At 33.0% G+C, this 19,871-nt stretch overlaps 1 protein-coding gene and 1 pseudogene across 1 annotated transcript; both read right to left on the bottom strand.

Moving 5' to 3' along the window:
- Positions 1-4,454: 4,454 nt before the first annotated feature.
- Positions 4,455-7,584, bottom strand: LOC145958198 (potassium transporter 5-like). The gene is made up of 6 exons (XM_083074831.1): positions 7,339-7,584; positions 6,984-7,244; positions 6,831-6,883; positions 6,274-6,388; positions 5,908-6,162; positions 4,455-5,645 (listed from the first exon to the last, which is right to left on the bottom strand). Exons 1-6 carry the CDS (start codon positions 7,442-7,444, stop codon positions 4,657-4,659), a joined length of 1,779 nt encoding a protein of 592 aa, XP_082930957.1. The 5' UTR covers positions 7,445-7,584; the 3' UTR covers positions 4,455-4,656.
- A 9,379-nt stretch (positions 7,585-16,963) lies between these two features.
- Positions 16,964-18,607, bottom strand: LOC145957800 (potassium transporter 5 pseudogene; annotated as a pseudogene).
- Between the last annotated feature and the right edge of the window lie 1,264 nt (positions 18,608-19,871).

The following is a 19,871-nucleotide window of genomic DNA, read 5'->3' as shown; positions in this document are numbered from 1 at the left end:
GACGACATTGAACACTCTATAATTCATATTCACCACATTTAATATCTTTACTTTTGATTTTATTTTTATTTTCTTTTCTCGGTAGGAAACCATTTGTAAGGCCATTAAACAAAACAAAAAAAAAGGTGGGATTTGTGACAGTTATTTTGACAGTTTCTAATGGTTAAACACTGCTACAAATTGCATTACCGTAGTTATTTATAACCGCCGGATCCACACCAAAAATGAGGTTAGAAAATTCAATCACTTTGTGACGGTTTTAAACCACCACAAATTGAATTTTAATATTATTCTTTTCACAGCTTTTGACGGTGTAAAAATGCCACAAAATTCATCTAACTTTATATTATTAAAAGTAGGATAATCTTTTTGGATTTTCTTCTAGCTCAAAATTACATAGTCTTTACCCACTTTTTTTTCTAAAATTTTTTAGACTTTTAAAATTCAAGCTATTCCAATTTATATCCATATATTGTTAAAGTTAGAATAGTCTCCTAAAAAAATTTTCTAATTAAAATTACATAGGCTAAACCTAGATTTTTGTTTCTAAAACTTTTCAAACTTTTAAAATTTCAATGCTTCCTATTAATTATAAAACAAATTTATTAGTAATTAATAAATTAAATTATGTTGACTAAACAAATACATAATCTTTTAAAAAAAATATATCTATATTCTATATATTATTGAAGGTAGAACAATTTCCTAGAATTTTTTTCTACTCAAAATTATATAGTTTAAGCTTACTTTTTTTCTAAAATTTTTAGACTTTTAAAACTCAAACGCTTCATATTTATATATCTATGTTTATAACTATATATAATATTAAAAGTAGAATAGTCTCCAAGAATTTTTTCCTGCATATAGTTTGGGCCTATGATTTTACTAAAAAATTTTAGACTTTTAAGATTCAAATGTTTTCTATCTATCTTCTATATTTATATATTATTAAAGATAAAATAGTTTGCTAGAATTTTTTTCCTTTCAAAATTACATAGTATAGACTCACTTTTTTTTTGCCTAAAGCTTTTCATACTTTTAAAATTCAGACGCTTTTATATATATATATATATATTATTAAATGTAGAATAGTTTGAGAATTTTTTTTCTCGAGTAAACACCTAATTTACTAAAATATTCTTTTGTGACGTCTAAATTTCTAAACTTTAATTTTATTATGCAAGTTAGTCTTTTCGTTATACTTGGTTACTAAATTCTATTAGTTTCTTTAATAATAAGCAATTAAGTGAGCTTGACCCCTATTCTCTCTTTTAATTAGTCGTTCTCTATCTTAACCACCTAATATAATCATAATATAAGATTTTGATATTTTTCAATTAGTAACAGACACTTTGTTATGTTTAAATAGGTGCTCTAATTAAAATAAAAGGTTCTTGTTAAGTTTTGTATGATTTTTTATAGTTGAAATTTTTTTGTTTTAGTCATCCTTAATTTTTTCGTTTGTTCTAGCTATAAGTTTAGGATTGTATGTCCTAAATTTTTTAATTTGGAATTTATCAAAATGAGTGGTCGTTATGAAAGATTTCAAGCAATGATGTATCAATTGAATACGAGTGTTTTCTGTTATGTTTAATGAATCGTAAAACTCCATAAAAGTGGAAAAAAATTTAGTAGTAATGTTTTTCTTTGTTATTGTAGAAACAATACTCTATTGAGGGTTTCACAAAAAAACCTAGGTAATTTTTTTTCACTTATCTTTTGCCAAGGTATGATAGTTATGTTATTGATGTTTTTTTTTTATTTCTTTCCTCTTAATAATTTGACATTTGAGTTGTCCTTATTGGTACAACTACAATTTCTTTGTTTGGTAAAATGGACTAAATGAATAGCCAACTAAAGAGAGAATATGTTTTAACATTGTAATTGATGGTTGATCAGCTCTAAATGTAACGACCCGGCTGGTCACTACACACGGTATAGCACACTAAAACACCAGACAGATAGAACAAGTATATAAATATAGGATCTAGAATATATAAATATACAAGATTCCAGTCTGACTAGAGTTAAAGTGTACCAAGGAAAATTACAACCAAATGCTACTATCCCAAGTAGCTACAAGCAAAATATCCACACAAGCAAATTAACTCCAAAGTCCGCCGGAGACTCATCCCAAGAAGCCCACCTATTCCTGCTCTGCTCCCATACATAGTATGATCATCGCAGTTCCAACCACATGGAAAACATGCAAGGGTAAGCTAGTATTCTTTAAAAATCAAAACATACTAGTAAAGGATTAGCAATGTAAATAAATTCATCGTTATAATTATCAACACATCTGCACAGCTTATATTGTTCAACAACATCAGCACCGTAATGCGGTTATAACAACACCGACTTAGCGGCAACAACAGCACCACTCTAGTGGCTATAACAACACCGACTTAGCGGCAACAACAGCACCACTCTAGTGGCTATAACAACACCGACTTAGCGGCAACAACAGCACCACTCTAGTGGCTATAACAACACCGACTTAGCGGCAACAACAGCACCACTCTGTGGCTATAACAACACCGACTTAGCGGCAACAACAGCACCACTCTGTGGCTATAACAACACCGACTTAGCGGCAACAACAGCACCACTCTGTGGCTATAACAACACCGACTTAGCGGCAACAACAGCACCACTCTAGTGGCTATAACAACACCGACTTAGCGGCAACAACAGCAGCAACAACACCACCTCAAGTGGGTATAATCAGTATACAGTTCAGCATTATATAGTACAGCAAATCAGCATACAACACAGCTAAGTAGTATTCAATACAACTTACTATTCATAACTGAGTTCAACATCCTTATAGTACAATACTGTTAAAAATCAACATATAGTTCAGCTCGACTCAATAAAATTTGACACAGTTCAAAAATATTCATTTATTATATTAATCATCAAACAATTAATAATTTCAAAAACTAACTTCCCTTACTTGGATAATCCTGAACCAAAACTCGGGCAGAACCTCCTCCTCTCTCTTTCTTAGATAGGAACCGAAATTTGAGCAGAACCTCCTCCTCTTTCTCCTCTTTTCTTTATTCTGACAGAACCACCTCTACCAGATTCCTCTTCCTTTTTCTCCTCCTTTCCTTTCCTCCCTCTTTCTCTAAGGATTTTCTCTTCCCAAGGTATGAATTTTCATAACTCCCCAAGCCCCTATTTATAGCAATTCTGGCTCACCTACCCGGTACGGCCGTTCCAAAAATCGGAACGCCCGTTCTGGGCTCGAAAAATCTACGCAAATTTTTGAACTGGAACGGCCCGTTCCAAAACCGGAACGGCCCGTTCCCAATTCCAGCAGAACGGCCCGTACTCCTTTTGAAACGGCCTGTTCTCCCTTTAGAACGGCCCGTTTCACAATCAGAACGGCCCGTTCTCCTTGTCGGAACGGCCGTTCTGAGCCCGTTCTCACTCAAGATTTTTAGTTAAATTTTAAAGCTTGGAACGACCCGTTTTGCTTTTGGAACGGCCCGTTCCAAGTTACCAAAACACCCTTCAAACTTTTAAAAATTGCGAAAATGCCATTTTTAATAATAATAATAATAATAAAAAAAAAAAATAAGGTATTACACTAAAACTAACAAAGTTAATAATTGAGTATAATTAAAGGAGTAATTTATATAACAAAATTAAAATTTAGATATCTAAATATTACAAAAACTCTTTTAAAGATGTATATATCAATCACCTCTATCATCTTTCACAAGATCAAATTGAGTATTTATTAAATAATAATACATTAACATTTGGATGTTTACTTATGTACAACATTACATTAACATGACAACATATTGTTTCGTGGCTCTAACTTTTATATATTATAAAAAAAATTCCTTTAGTCAATTAATAATTTTCTAAAAATATTTCAAGAAATTAATAAAATAATTATTTTAAAAATTAAAACACAAATAAAATAAATCCAACTTAAGATAAGTACGTAGATCGAGTTAGCAGATGACATGCCTTGCTAATAACATTCACTAGCAAACAGTCTTACTCAACACGAAATCATTGTTCCACAATCAAATAATTATTATAATGTTAAAATAAAGATAAACATAATAATTTTACCAAACTATATATAACAAAAATTAAATAAAAAATTAAATTCATATGCAGGATAGATTATCAATATTAACACAAAAATGAATCATAAAAATAATATACACATATTTTTCATAAATTTACAATAGTATGTAAAGTACGAAAATTTTAAAAATATTACAAAAATAAAAATATTTTAACCTTGTCGTCGTAAGTGTGCTTATATTTGGGATTTTGGGTCACATGTAACTGCCATAATAAAGGATTTAACTTCATGATAAACCGTAGTCTATATAGTTAATTAGTGTATTTAGAGAGCTTCTAATAATAATTGTATTAAAAAGAGAGAGAGAGGGAGAGAGCTTCTAAATGAGATAATTAAGAGGTGATTTTAAAATGTTGTTTTATATATAACACTGGGATAAAAAATTCCTGTCGGAATTTATTTGGTCTTGAGAAAAGATTCCCATACACAAACATTTAAGAACAAATACAAGCTATTAAGTTAAACACCAAAACAAGCGAAGGCAAGTAGCCAAAATGCAAAATAAAAAAGATCATTCTCATATCTTCATATCATCATGTGTGTCATATTTCATATGTCATTCCAACTTTGAGAAGCTTGTTACGGGGGACTGCCATGGATTTATCCCCCTCTCGAAAGTTTTTTCTTAAGAAGTTATAAGCATAGTTGACAACTATCTTATTGAAGATAGATGATTTAGGGTCTGCCACTACCTCTGCTTCCCCTAGCATGTACACCACACCATTCTCCATTGCCTTCTCTATAAATTCAATCTCCTTTTCAACACCTTTGGCCACCTTGGATTGTTGAATTGAATCTGAAGAGGCACGAGACATAACTAAAGCACCTTCATCTGTAGCATTAATAGTGATTGCCATGTCATTCTCATTTTCAGGAGTGAGTGCTTGTTCATCAGGTGTTGTTCCCTCAGCCTCAAGCATAAAGCTCTCTTGCCTTATAAATTCTTTCAGTTGTAGCACTAACTGGCTCTCAAACTCCAAATGATCCCCAAGCATATCCCTATAACCATACCTCACAATACAACCAAATATTCTATGTTCTTTTGGCTTTACTTGTCGAAACAAAAACCTCTCCTCCAATGCAACTGAAGGAATGGGAATAGCCTTAATGGAAACAAACACAACAACTGAATGGATGGATGGAATGTTGGAAATGAAGTGTGAGAATATAGGAGGAATGCCTTGTAGAAGCTCAGAATACAGAAGTCCAATTCCGGGCACACGGTTTATATTTGGATTGTTAGTCAGATTCCTCACATACTCGGTGGAGACCTTGTTCTTGAGTTCAAACATGTACCTTTCCTTTTGAACATAGTGCCAGATTCCCATGAATATTGTCAAGATGAAAGCTAATAGAATAGGAACAAACCCTCCCTTTGTGAATTTAGTAAGTTGTGATGATAAATAAAGAAGCTCAAGGAAACCTACTGGTAAGAAGAGAGCAACCACCCATACACTTTTCTTCCATATAATCAGCATTATAAGGGAAACTAGAGTTGTTGTGATTAGCATGTCGCAAACTACTGCAATCCCTGCATCAAACATAAAACTTGGCCATTTGTCATGTTGTGCTAATACAACAAAGCTTAGAATTTTGTAGCTTACACGTTTCATTTGAAGTACTCAAATGTATGATGTGCGAAGAGAATTATTAGGTAATCCGAAATTACTATGTAGAATCCATGTATTCAAAAGTTTCATTTACATATCATATAAAAATTAATGAGGACTATGATTTGAAACTACCTAATAATTTCTTATTATGTGTGTATGTGAGAGTTTGAGTGTAGTTACCATATGCATGAGTCATTTTTTCGGAGGTCTTGAAGGCAATAGTGACCAGAATACATGCAATCATGAACATGTAGTTGACCTCAGGAATGTACACCTGGCCCCTATGCTTAGTGGAGGTATGAACAACCTTAACTCTTGGAAAACAACCTAGACTTTGTGCTTGGGATATAACGGAAAATGCTCCAGAAATCATTGCCTGACTGGCTATGATGGCAGCAGCAACAGCAACAACAAATGTTGGCCAATATAAGTGCCCTGCATGTAATTCACAGCATAGGAAAAAAGTAAAAATCAGTTAAACCATTGATTAGATTATTTTTTAAAAAATTATTATATCAATGGATCTTTTAAATTTAAGAGATGTACCAGGTATACATGCATAGAATGTATTAGATACTTTCTCTGGGAACTTTCGTAGATATGCTGCTTGTCCAAAATATGCAATCAATATTGCTGGGAATACAACACAAGAGAAGCTAATCTGCAACATACGTTACAATCAGTTTATTAAAAGTAACCACTAGGTTTAACCTAGTAGTTGGGAGGGATCAGGGAAATTAAAAACATAAAAACTTAGGTTCAATCTTTATTGCGGTCATCTTTGTAATGTTTTCTATCTTTAAAAAAAATCAGTTTAAAAGTAATTATAACAAAATTGAATTTCAGAATATATAATTTTATTTTGATAGAAATTGAAGAACCCTTTTTGGCATGGTTTATTCACGTTATTGATTTTGATCAAGAAACACTATAAAAAATTATTATACAGTGATATATACTCTATAATAATATGATTTGTGTCATTAAAAGTTATTTTTATCTATATAATAAATATAATATATGTTAATATATTATTATTAAAAAAATGTAAATATAGGTTAGAGTGATACAAATCACTAAAATATATAAATTTATTTACTTACTTGAATGGCTCGCACACTAAAGTGACCCAAGTCAGCAAACATTGCCTCAGATCCTATGATTATGCATACAATTATATGTTAGTTAGAAATAAAGAATGATATTCAACTTAATTAAAAATATTAAATGCATAGATATATTTAGATGCAACTCACCTGTGATGCATAGTAAGACTCCACCGAATGAAAACCAACCTTGTTTACCATTCCGTTTGAAAAAATCAATTATATATTTTGGATTGAAAGCACGTAATACTCCAACGTCATGTTTAAATAAATTGTAGATACCAATTCCAACAATGAATGAAAACCACACTATGAGAATTGGAGCGAATGAAGATCCTACTCTATCAGTGCCAAATCGTTGCAGAGAAAAAAGGACAACCAATATTGCTACAGAAATCCCCACAACAGCTTCTGAAAAATATAAAAATAAAATAAAATATTATAATATTTATTATCATTACTTACAATAAAAAATAATAAGTAAAAGGCTCAATAATATTAGTACCTTGTGTGACACCCTTACTACCCCAATACATATATCGAAATATAATAAAAAAAATTAAGGAAAATAAACTTTTTAAGTTGGTAAAAGGGTTCACATAATACTTCATAACTGTTCTGACTGAAAAATAAAACTTGAAAGATAAAATTCAAGAGTTTACACATTTTTCAAAGAAAATAACATTTATTACAATACCAAATATTCTATCCTAGAGATCCTCTTGCCCCGATGTCACACTATCAGAGCATTTCCCAAATTAACGGATGGCATTCTATATACCACTTGCAGTTGGATCCTCTCCACCTAAAATATCAACAATTTATACGGTGAGAAAAGAAAAATTATCTATATGCAAAATACATTCAATCATATCACAGTATAATTTCATCATAACTCATTATATAGTGTATATATATATATATCAATTACTCATCATATTCACATACAACATTCATGTCAATCCAACAATTAACACTATGCCAAGGCCTCGCCACATCTGACACAAGTGATACAGGTTAATTGCCTCACTCAACCCACACCAGACCAGGGGTCACGCCCTCCCTGTAGCATCACTTACCCAAAGGCCGTGCCGTCCCTCGCCATTTTGGTGTGAGGAAACACAATCACATTACAATCAATACAATCTCTTGCAATTAACCCTATGCCAGGGCTGCCATAAGCGACATAAGTGGTGGTGTTAACTGTCCTACTCATCCCACATCATACTAGGGTCACGCCTTCCCTATAGCACCACTTACCCAGGGGTCGTGCCATCCTAGTCATCAATGTGAGACATCACAATCATAATCATACAATATCTCAACTCATAATTCAATTTCACATCAATATCATCCATCAAATAACATAACAATAACTAATATAATAATCAATAGAATGATTAGTATAAACTATAAACAGCGTATCAGGGGTTATACTACTCCTACCATGCTCATCCTTATTTCATATGAAAGATAAGAAAATTTCCTACAACTCTCATGAAGACATCAAGTCCTAATTCCATCATCTACTTTGTGAAAAATGATAAAAACCGCAACAGCTATAGATAAAGCTGACAGCTTGACCCCTCTTCACTAAAACATCCATATCTGGAGTTCTAGACCTCCTTTTTGGGTGATTCCAACGCCATTGGAAAGCTAAAATCCAAGGCTACAACTTTCATTAAGACCTCAAAATCAAAATATTCACGCTCAGCGCCCAGACTTGCACTCAGCGCGCCCAGCGCATTCTGCAACCAGCAACCCATGAAAACCTTGAAAATTCCTTCCAATCATGAATCCAATCCAAATTACACGAATTTGAACCATTAAAAAAAAAACATAAACAATATCAAAAAAAACATCATTTTAAGCAATAAAATTAAGTTTTAACCATTAATCCATGGAAATCATGAAGAAATCATGAAAACTCTAACCAAAACCTTTTCCCCTCAATCCAACCTCAATCATACATAGAACATGGAATTAATGTGATAATTCAAACTCATACATACCAGATTAAGTCTTATAAGTACTACCCTTACAATATAGTGAAAAACTAGGAATACATATATATATATAGATAATAATAAAGAAAATATAAATTAACTCCAGTAAAGGTGGCAGTGCCTCCTAGTTAGGAATCCATTTATATTTTCCAAATCATAAAAATATAACAAAGATGTAAATTTTAGTCTTTTATCAAGAACATTTAAATTACAAAATAATAGGAGGCTCAGCCTTCCATTCAGATAAATTCCAAATTATAAATTAATAGGAGGCTCGGCCTTCCATTCAGATAAATTAAACGTGATTTTAAGAAATTATTCCTCTACCCAATTCCCTCATGTACTCTACATATAAATAATCCCCTTTTCCCCCGTACCTGGATGAATAGGAACTTGGGCAGAACCTCCTCTCTTATTCTTAAATCGGGACCGGAATTAGAGCAGAACCTCCTCTCTTATTCTCTCTTTTTATTTCTCTAGAATTTCTTCTCTCTAAAATTATGAATTTTCAAAAACCTTAAACTCCTATTTATAGAATTTATGAAGTTACTATGCATAGATTAAAATAATATTATTTCATTATTATATATTAAAAGTTACTTTTTATTAAAATATTCAAATAAATAGAATTGGAATTCAATTGAATTCCGCAGCCTCTGCATTCCACCGCAGCCATTTCCTATTCAAATTCTAATAATTGAAAAAAAATACTATTTAGAAATACGTATACATGAATAGTAAAATACGTATACATAAATAGTTAAAATACGTATATATGAATAGTAAAATACGTAAAAATATGATAAACCTTCTAATAATCCCAATACATAAAAATAAAATTTTGGGATGTTACATTACTCCCCTCCTTTTAGAAATTTCGTCCTCGAAATTACCTGAATTAAACAAAAATGGATATGAAGTTCTCATCTTCTCCTCTAGTTCCCAAGTAGCACTTTCTGGTATAGCTCCTCCCCAAATAACTTTTACCAAAGGAATTTCTTTACCCCTAAGTTGCTTTACCATTCGATCCTCGACTCTCACCGGGGTAGCTTCCATCGTCAAGTTCTCCTTAACCTCAATATGATCCGACTCAATCACATGCGAAGGATCATGAATGTATTTTCGAAGTTGAGAAATATGAAAAACATCATGAAGATTTGACAGATTAGGAGGCAAAGCTATTTGGTAGGCAACATTACCGACTCTTTTAAGGATTTGAAAAGGACCAATAAATCGAGGAGTAAGTTTTCTGGATTTCAATGCCCTGCCAACCCCAGTCCACGGAGTGACTTTCAAGAATACATGATCACCTTCTTGAAATTCTAAATCTTTTCTTCTCCTGTCAGCATAACTTTTCTGTCTACTCTGAGCTGTCCTCATCCTTTCTTGTATCAATTTAACTTTTTCAGTGGTTTGCTGCACAATCTCAGGTCCTAAGATGACATTGTCCCCAAGTTCATTCCAACACAAAGGAGTTCTACACTTTCTACCATACAAGGCTTCATAGGGTGCCATACCTATGCTAGAGTGGTAACTATTATTATAGGTAAACTCTATCAAAGGTAAAAGACTATCCCAACTTCCTCCTTGATCCAACACACAAGCTCTAAGCAAGTCCTCCAAAGACTGAATAGTCCTCTCAGTTTGACCATCAGTTTGAGGGTGGTAAGCTGAACTAAGTCTCAGTTGGGTTCCCAAAGCTTGTTGTAGGCTCTCCCAAAATCTAGAGGTGAATCTAGGGTCTCTGTCTGAAATTATGCTAGATGGTATCCCATGTAATCTCACGATTTCATCAATATACAGTCTAGCCAATCTCTCCAGAGAAAACCTAATGTTAATAGGTAGGAAATGTGCACTCTTGGTCAACCTATCAACTATAACCCAAATGGAATCATGCCCTTTCCTAGTTTTAGGCAAAGCAACTACAAAATCCATGGAAATGCTATCCCACTTCCACTCGGGTATACTCAAAGGCTGAAGTAATCCTGAAGGTTTTTGATGCTCTATCTTAGCCTTCTGACATACTAAACAGGCACTCACAAATTCAGCTATATCTTTCTTCATCCTAGGCCACCAGAATATCTTCCTGAGATCTTGATACATCTTCGTTGCTCCTGGATGAAAACTAAGCTTGCTCTTATGACCTTCCTCTAGTATCAATCGTTTAAGTGTAGGGTCACTAGGCACACATACTCGGTCTTTAAATCTTACCACTCCATCTGCACCCAAGGTAAATTCTCCTCCAATCCCTTGTCCTATAGCCTTACGTCTAGCCTCTAGAAATGAATCCACTAACTGAGCTTCTCCAATTTCCCTCAACAACTCACTAGTCACCCGAGTCATACCTAATCTCACACTATTATGAGTCACTTCACAAGTCAAACTTAAGTCTCTAAATTGGGTCAAAAGATCCATCTCCCTAATCATAAGAGAAGACAAATGCAAAGATTTCCTACTCAAAGCATCAGCTACCACATTAGCTTTTCCTGGATGATAATTAAGATCAAAATCATAGTCCTTAAGAAATTCCAACCATCTCCTTTGCCTCATATTTAAATCTTTTTGGTCAAATAAATACTTAAGACTCTTATGATCACTAAACACCTCAAATTTTGAACCATACAAATAATGTCTCCAAATCTTAAGTGTGAACACTACTGCTGCTAATTCAAGATCATGGGTGGGGTAATTCCTCTCATGTACTTTCAATTGTCTAGATGCATAAGATACGACATTTCCTTCTTGCATTAACACTCCACCCAAACCCATCTTAGAAGCGTCACAATAAATCACAAAAGTCTTGCTAAGATCAGGCAATACTAAAACAGGTGCACTAGTCAATTTTTCCTTAAGGGTTCGGAAACTATCCTCACATTTACTATCCCATACAAACATAACTCCTTTCCTAGTCAAACTTGTCAAGGGTAATGCTAACTTAGAGAATCCCTCTATAAATCTTCTATAGTATCCAGCCAATCCAAGAAAACTCCTAATCTCACTAACTGACTTAGGTGCCTCCCAATTCAGCACAGCCTCAACTTTAGACGGATCCACTGTTATACCTCTACTCGAAATTACATGCCCTAAGAAACTCACCTCCTCTAGCCAAAAATCACACTTGGACAACTTAGCATAAAGTTGTTTCTCCCTGAGTGTTTGTAGTACTACCCTTAAATGTTCCTCATGCTCCTCTTTAGTCTTGGAATAAACTAGTATGTCATCTATAAAGACAACTACAAATTTATCCAAATACGGATGAAGAATCCGATTCATGTAATCCATAAAAATTGCAGGAGCATTCGTCACACCAAAAGGCATTACTAGATACTCATAGTGTCCATAGCGAGTCCTAAAGGCTGTCTTAGGTACATCATTTTTCTTAACTCTAATCTGATGGTACCCTGATCTGAGATCAATCTTACTAAACACACAAGCACCTACCAACTGATCCATAAGATCATCTATCCTAGGCAATGGATATTTGTTCTTAATGGTCACCTTGTTCAACTGACGATAATCCACACACAATCTCATGCTACCATCTTTCTTTTTGACTAAGAGTACGGGTGCTCCCCAAGGTGATACACTAGGTCTCACAAAACCCTTCTCTAACAAGTCTTCTATTTGCTTTTTCAGTTCCACTAACTCTATGGGTGACATCCTATAAGGTGCAATAGAAATAGGTCCTGCTCCTGGAACTAAATCTATGGAAAATTCTACTTCTCTTCTAGGTGGTAAGCTAGACACTTCAGAAAAAACATCCGAAAAGTCACACACAACAGGCAGTTCATTTACCGAAATATTTTTCTCAGAATTTAAAGAAGCTAACAACATGTACACTTGGGCATCCTCTTCCATAGATACCTTAACTTGGTTGGCAGTCAAATAATCCTTACTCACTTTTTCAACAGATTCACCAAAAATAATAGATTTACAAGCACAGTTCAAAAGGACATGATTGAAAGATAACCAGTCCATACCCAGAATTACATCTAGTTGACTTAGAGGTAAACAAATTAAGTCAACCAGGAAATCTCTACCTTCAATAATCAGAGGACATTTTGGACAGACATCAGAAGTAATTACAGAACCATTAGTGGGTGTTTCGACAATTAACTCAAAAGACAAGGAAGAGACAGGTAATTTTAACTTAGACACACATGCATGTGATATGAAAGAGTGAGTCGCACCAGAATCATATAAAACGGTTAAAGGAGTTCCGTTAATGAAACACATACCCTGAATTAAGTCTTCGGATTGAGTAGCTTCAGCACCACTCAAAGTGAATACTCTTCCTGTGGTTCGAGGTTTGCTAGCGTTTCCTCCAGTCTCTATTGTTTCTTTCCTATTCTGGGGACATTCACTAGCCTTGTGTCCTTCTGCTTTGCATTTGAAACATGTCATTACCTTTTGCATCCGACACTCAACTGCTCTATGACCTGGCTTTCCACATTTGAAACAGTTGTTGTGTGGAACAAAACTCACACTTCCTCTTCCAGACGTTTGGCTAACCATTGGAACTTGGCTTCTTTGTTGGATAGAACCCTGATTATTCACCTTAGAACTTGAGTCCCCTGTAAACTTGGTATAAGGTTTACCCTTGGATGAACCAAACTTATTATTTCTCATTGGTCCTCCACTTTTATAATGAGTTACCCTAGCTCGGTTGTCCTCATCATAAACTCTGCACTTGTTCACCAATTCATGGTAGTGTGTGATCCCTTGATAATTGAATACTTGTTTGATTTCAGGGCGCAGACCGCTCACAAACTTCACACATTTGTCCTCCTCATTGTCTACGCCATCATACATAGGACAAAACCTAACCAAGTCTTCAAATTTAGTCACATATTCAGCCACTGAATTCTCTCCTTGTTTTAATTCAAGGAATTCTACTTGTTTCTTATGTCTCACGTCTCGGGGAAAATATTTCTCCAAGAATAGTCGTTTGAAATTTTCCCAGTTTACTTGAGTTCCCGCAGCCATCATTCTTTGTAAAGCACCTTGCCACCAAATACCAGCCTCCCCAGAAAGCATAAAGACAGCTAAAGTCACTTTCTGTATCATAGGACATCCCATAGCTTGGAATATCTTTTCGACTTCAAATATCCAGTCAGCAGCTCCGTCAGGATTATAGCCTCCACGGAAACTTGGTGGATTATTTCGCTGAAATCTCTCTAGCCAATCAATGTCTGGTCGTTGGTTCAAATTACCAAGAGCCTGAGCCATTGCTTGCAAAGCATCGGCTATTGCACGATCGTTTCTACCTCCTGCCATTGTTTTCTGTGTTTCCCCAAAAAGTTAACAATCATACTCTAAAACAACAAACTCAATCAATCGTCATATTATCAATAAGTTCAACAATTAATTTTGCCACATCATCCATCTACCAAACAAGCACAATAGACTCATAACTCACGGCCGATTGAATCGACCTGCTCTGATACCACTAAATGTGACACCCTTACTACCCCAATACATATATCGAAATATAATAAAAAAAATTAAGGAAAATAAACTTTTTAAGTTGGTAAAAGGGTTCACATAATACTTCATAACTGTTCTGACTGAAAAATAAAACTTGAAAGATAAAATTCAAGAGTTTACACATTTTTCAAAGAAAATAACATTTATTACAATACCAAATATTCTATCCTAGAGATCCTCTTGCCCCGATGTCACACTATCAGAGCATTTCCCAAATTAACGGATGGCATTCTATATACCACTTGCAGTTGGATCCTCTCCACCTAAAATATCAACAATTTATACGGTGAGAAAAGAAAAATTATCTATATGCAAAATACATTCAATCATATCACAGTATAATTTCATCATAACTCATTATATAGTGTATATATATATATATCAATTACTCATCATATTCACATACAACATTCATGTCAATCCAACAATTAACACTATGCCAAGGCCTCGCCACATCTGACACAAGTGATACAGGTTAATTGCCTCACTCAACCCACACCAGACCAGGGGTCACGCCCTCCCTGTAGCATCACTTACCCAGGGGCCGTGCCGTCCCTCGCCATTTTGGTGTGAGGAAACACAATCACATTACAATCAATACAATCTCTTGCAATTAACCCTATGCCAGGGCTGCCATAAGCGACATAAGTGGTGGTGTTAACTGTCCTACTCATCCCACATCATACTAGGGTCACGCCTTCCCTATAGCACCACTTACCCAGGGGTCGTGCCATCCTAGTCATCAATGTGAGACATCACAATCATAATCATACAATATCTCAACTCATAATTCAATTTCACATCAATATCATCCATCAAATAACATAACAATAACTAATATAATAATCAATAGAATGATTAGTATAAACTATAAACAGCGTATCAGGGGTTATACTACTCCTACCATGCTCATCCTTATTTCATATGAAAGATAAGAAAATTTCCTACAACTCTCATGAAGACATCAAGTCCTAATTCCATCATCTACTTTGTGAAAAATGATAAAAACCGCAACAGCTATAGATAAAGCTGACAGCTTGACCCCTCTTCACTAAAACATCCATATCTGGAGTTCTAGACCTCCTTTTTGGGTGATTCCAACGCCATTGGAAAGCTAAAATCCAAGGCTACAACTTTCATTAAGACCTCAAAATCAAAATATTCACGCTCAGCGCCCAGACTTGCACTCAGCGCGCCCAGCGCATTCTGCAACCAGCAACCCATGAAAACCTTGAAAATTCCTTCCAATCATGAATCCAATCCAAATTACACGAATTTGAACCATTAAAAAAAAAACATAAACAATATCAAAAAAAACATCATTTTAAGCAATAAAATTAAGTTTTAACCATTAATCCATGGAAATCATGAAGAAATCATGAAAACTCTAACCAAAACCTTTTCCCCTCAATCCAACCTCAATCATACATAGAACATGGAATTAATGTGATAATTCAAACTCATACATACCAGATTAAGTCTTATAAGTACTACCCTTACAATATAGTGAAAAACTAGGAATACATATATATATAGATAATAATAAAGAAAATATAAATTAACTCCAGTAAAGGTGGCAGTGCCTCCTAGTTAGGAATCCATTTATATTTTCCAAATCATAAAAATATAACAAAGATGTAAATTTTAGTCTTTTATCAAGAACATTTAAATTACAAAATAATAGGAGGCTCAGCCTTCCATTCAGATAAATTCCAAATTATAAATTAATAGGAGGCTCGGCCTTCCATTCAGATAAATTAAACGTGATTTTAAGAAATTATTCCTCTACCCAATTCCCTCATGTACTCTACATATAAATAATCCCCTTTTCCCCCGTACCTGGATGAATAGGAACTTGGGCAGAACCTCCTCTCTTATTCTTAAATCGGGACCGGAATTAGAGCAGAACCTCCTCTCTTATTCTCTCTTTTTATTTCTCTAGAATTTCTTCTCTCTAAAATTATGAATTTTCAAAAACCTTAAACTCCTATTTATAGAATTTATGAAGTTACTATGCATAGATTAAAATAATATTATTTCATTATTATATATTAAAAGTTACTTTTTATTAAAATATTCAAATAAATAGAATTGGAATTCAATTGAATTCCGCAGCCTCTGCATTCCACCGCAGCCATTTCCTATTCAAATTCTAATAATTGAAAAAAAATACTATTTAGAAATACGTATACATGAATAGTAAAATACGTATACATAAATAGTTAAAATACGTATATATGAATAGTAAAATACGTAAAAATATGATAAACCTTCTAATAATCCCAATACATAAAAATAAAATTTTGGGATGTTACACCTTGACCTAATGAGGTACTGGTCCCGCTTACTGCAGATAGAACTGCATGCAGATTTGAACATGTCAAGTCTCCATCCAAAGTCCAAATGCTCAATGTCATTAATGACGTTTTCATATTATACTGTTGAATTAATGCAATACAATTTTTTTTTTCTTGCATTTTTCAACAACACACATCATCATGTAAGTAATGTGACTAATCTTAGTATTTGTTGTTAATTAGGACATTTTTCACACCAGTTGTCTTAGTATTTATTCTATTTAACAATTCATCAGTGGTTCAGTTTATTTAGAAAACATAAGAAACTAAAATGAATTGATTAACCTGAAACCGCTGGAGTGAAAATGCCGTCTCCTATGACCATGGAAGTCCCCATCATGGTTACAAGTACAAGCAGAACTCGAGCAAAATAACTGTTCTCAAGCTTTTGCTTTAGTTTTGAAGCTCTATTCAACTTGTTAGATGGTGTTTCGAGTATGTAATTTGAAAGCTCCTTGTCCTCTGGTTGATGGTTTGGAATCAAACTCATTTTGGCATGCCTACATATTAGTGAATAAAGTGCAAATGCTCCACCTAGTTAATGCATAAAAATTGTGTTACTCATTTTGAATTGACTTGTCATTTACTACGTAGAAACGCGTCATAATTAATATGTGAAGGAGAAATTTGAAACACGGAAAAAATGTTATAGAAAATTAAAAATGGAAAAATAGAAATACTTGGGTCCACCTTTGGTATTTAGAAATAAATGACACTGCTCTTTGATCATAATTCTTTTTTATTTTTATTTTTATAAATATATAAAAATACTAGTTCAGTAATTTCATCAGAGAAGAAACTAAAAACTTATTCTATTGGTGCATTGATAATGAACCTTATGAATGCTAGTAACTTTAGGTGTTGAAATTACATACAAACAAAAGTACTCTATTATAGATTGTGGCCTATTTATTTGTTACAGACATTATTTTAAAGGCATGACCTGATTTGACTTGATACCTAACAAAATTTTGTGAATTTCAATAGATTTCATTTTATAACAAATACTGTTAAAAAGAATATCATTAAAAATATCTCCTAAAATAAAATATCAATTTTAATTTGTGAATAAGATGAATCATGAAATGCATGTATCTTACCATTGCCATTGTCATTAGCGTGCAGCACAATGAAGACGTATTTAATGAAGGGTATGATAACAATGGTGTAGATTATGAGAGACAAAACTCCAAGAATGTCATCCTTGTGACGAATACCCTCCGTGAAGATTCCTGAGAACACGTAAAGTGGGGATGTGCCAATATCACCATACACGATGCCTATGCTTTGAAATGCTAAACTCAGAGTAGTCTTCCACCCCACCTGTTAATCACCATTCAAAAACTTAGGATTCCTTGGATCCATTAGTTGTAGATGGCACCACACAAAAAATTGATTTTCGTTGATTAAAAAATTATAAAATGCAATCACTTCTTGAGACAATCATCTTGAAAACTTATTCAAGAACAAGTGAATATATAATTTTGTATTAAAAGAAAAATATGTATAGTATAACATGTTTTATGTAAATTTTCACATCTTAAATACGATTTTCAGAAGCTAATAGCTACGGTTTTCATGTCTCAAATAAGATTCATTCCTTCCTAACAAATTATTAAGCAAAATGTTTATCACACATTTATTTTCTCTTCCATCTCAATTTTATTTTTATCTCATGTCACCTTTCATTTTTATTACTTTTCTCTCCACCTCTCTTATTTCCACCAAATAATTGGTTGGGGTTTACCATGATCATCACTCAATTTTGAAACAGGTAGAAAGAGTGTGAGAGAACTCAAACCTTGGAGAAATGTGTTGCAGTCATAGAAACTCTTCCAGCCCCCAAATTGAGGGAATCTGCCCATGATGTCTTTCTCTCTTTCATGAGATGATTTGGTGGAGTTTTATTATTGTCTCCCCCCATGTCTAAAGAATCTGATTTGGTGGAGTTTTTTGACTCTTAATTCTACAAACATGACTTGTGAGGCTTTTCCATTTATTGGAATTAATTTATAGGCACCAATATAGCAGCTACAGCTGGGGACCTCTCAAGTTTTTCCATTTATTGGAATTAATTTATAGGCACCAATATAGCAGCTACAGCCGCTGGGGACCTCTCAAGTTTATGGTCTCGCCAGTCAAGGAAATGCAAAATTACAACTGTTGATTGGGAATATAATACAAAAGTAAAAGTAATTAAGGAAGAGAGAGAAATATAATTGACAACCATCTTGATGTAGTTACAAGAGAAAATTCAGGTTCTACATGGATCTTCATGTTAAAACGACTGTAATTCCTATGCATAACAAGTAAATTAAAATATTATTTTATTTTCTATTATGGAAAAAATATAAATCTATTTTTAAATATGTTAATTAATAAAATATTCCCTCTAAACTTATATATAAACAAAAATAATTATTTTACATAGATTAAGAAAGATAGTTAAATACTTTTAATTTTTACAATTTCATATAATATATATACTATACTAAAATATTCTTAATCATATTTATTCACTACAAGAAAAGTGTCATATTTTAACATACATCCTATAGTGACATGTCATTAAAAATTACTTTTACCTACACAATAATTATAATATATGTTAATATATTATTAAAAAGTGTGGGTATAAGCTATAGTGACACATAAAATATATTGTTAAATCTCATTCAAAATCAACACTAAAATTGTGTATAACTATATGTCAAATAGACATATACTAACATATATTATACTTATAGTAACACTTTTTGTATGTCACTATATGTAACATTTCTTGTAGTGATTATAAATAGTATTTTCATTTATTTTTTAAGGGTATTTTTTAATTAAAATATTAAATAAATTTTATTTAGTTAAAATTTATTTTATAATCAAGTCCAAAAAATTTAAATATTTTCTTACTTACATATAGAGTTTCAGAGAGTAAAGACTTAAATAAGTTTTTACTTATTGTAACAGGATTGGATTTTGATTTTGATATTTTAAAAACATTTCATTGTTTTACATCCTTCAAAAATTTACAAATGTTTTTTTTTTGTCGTTATAAGATATTTATGGTCCTTGTAAAATGAGTAAAGTTTAGTTATGATTCTTCTATAATATTTTTCTTTGATTTTCTTCTTTCTAAAAAGTAAAATAATTATTTTTGACTCTTAATAATAATTTTAAGATAGATAAAT

This window comes from Cajanus cajan, chromosome 5 (genome assembly GCF_000230855.2).
Source record: "Cajanus cajan strain Asha chromosome 5, NIPB_CcT2T_4, whole genome shotgun sequence".
Taxonomy (NCBI): domain Eukaryota; kingdom Viridiplantae; phylum Streptophyta; class Magnoliopsida; order Fabales; family Fabaceae; genus Cajanus; species Cajanus cajan.
The sequence above is the reverse complement of the archived record's forward strand: the minus strand, read 5'-3'. Positions and strand labels throughout refer to the sequence as shown.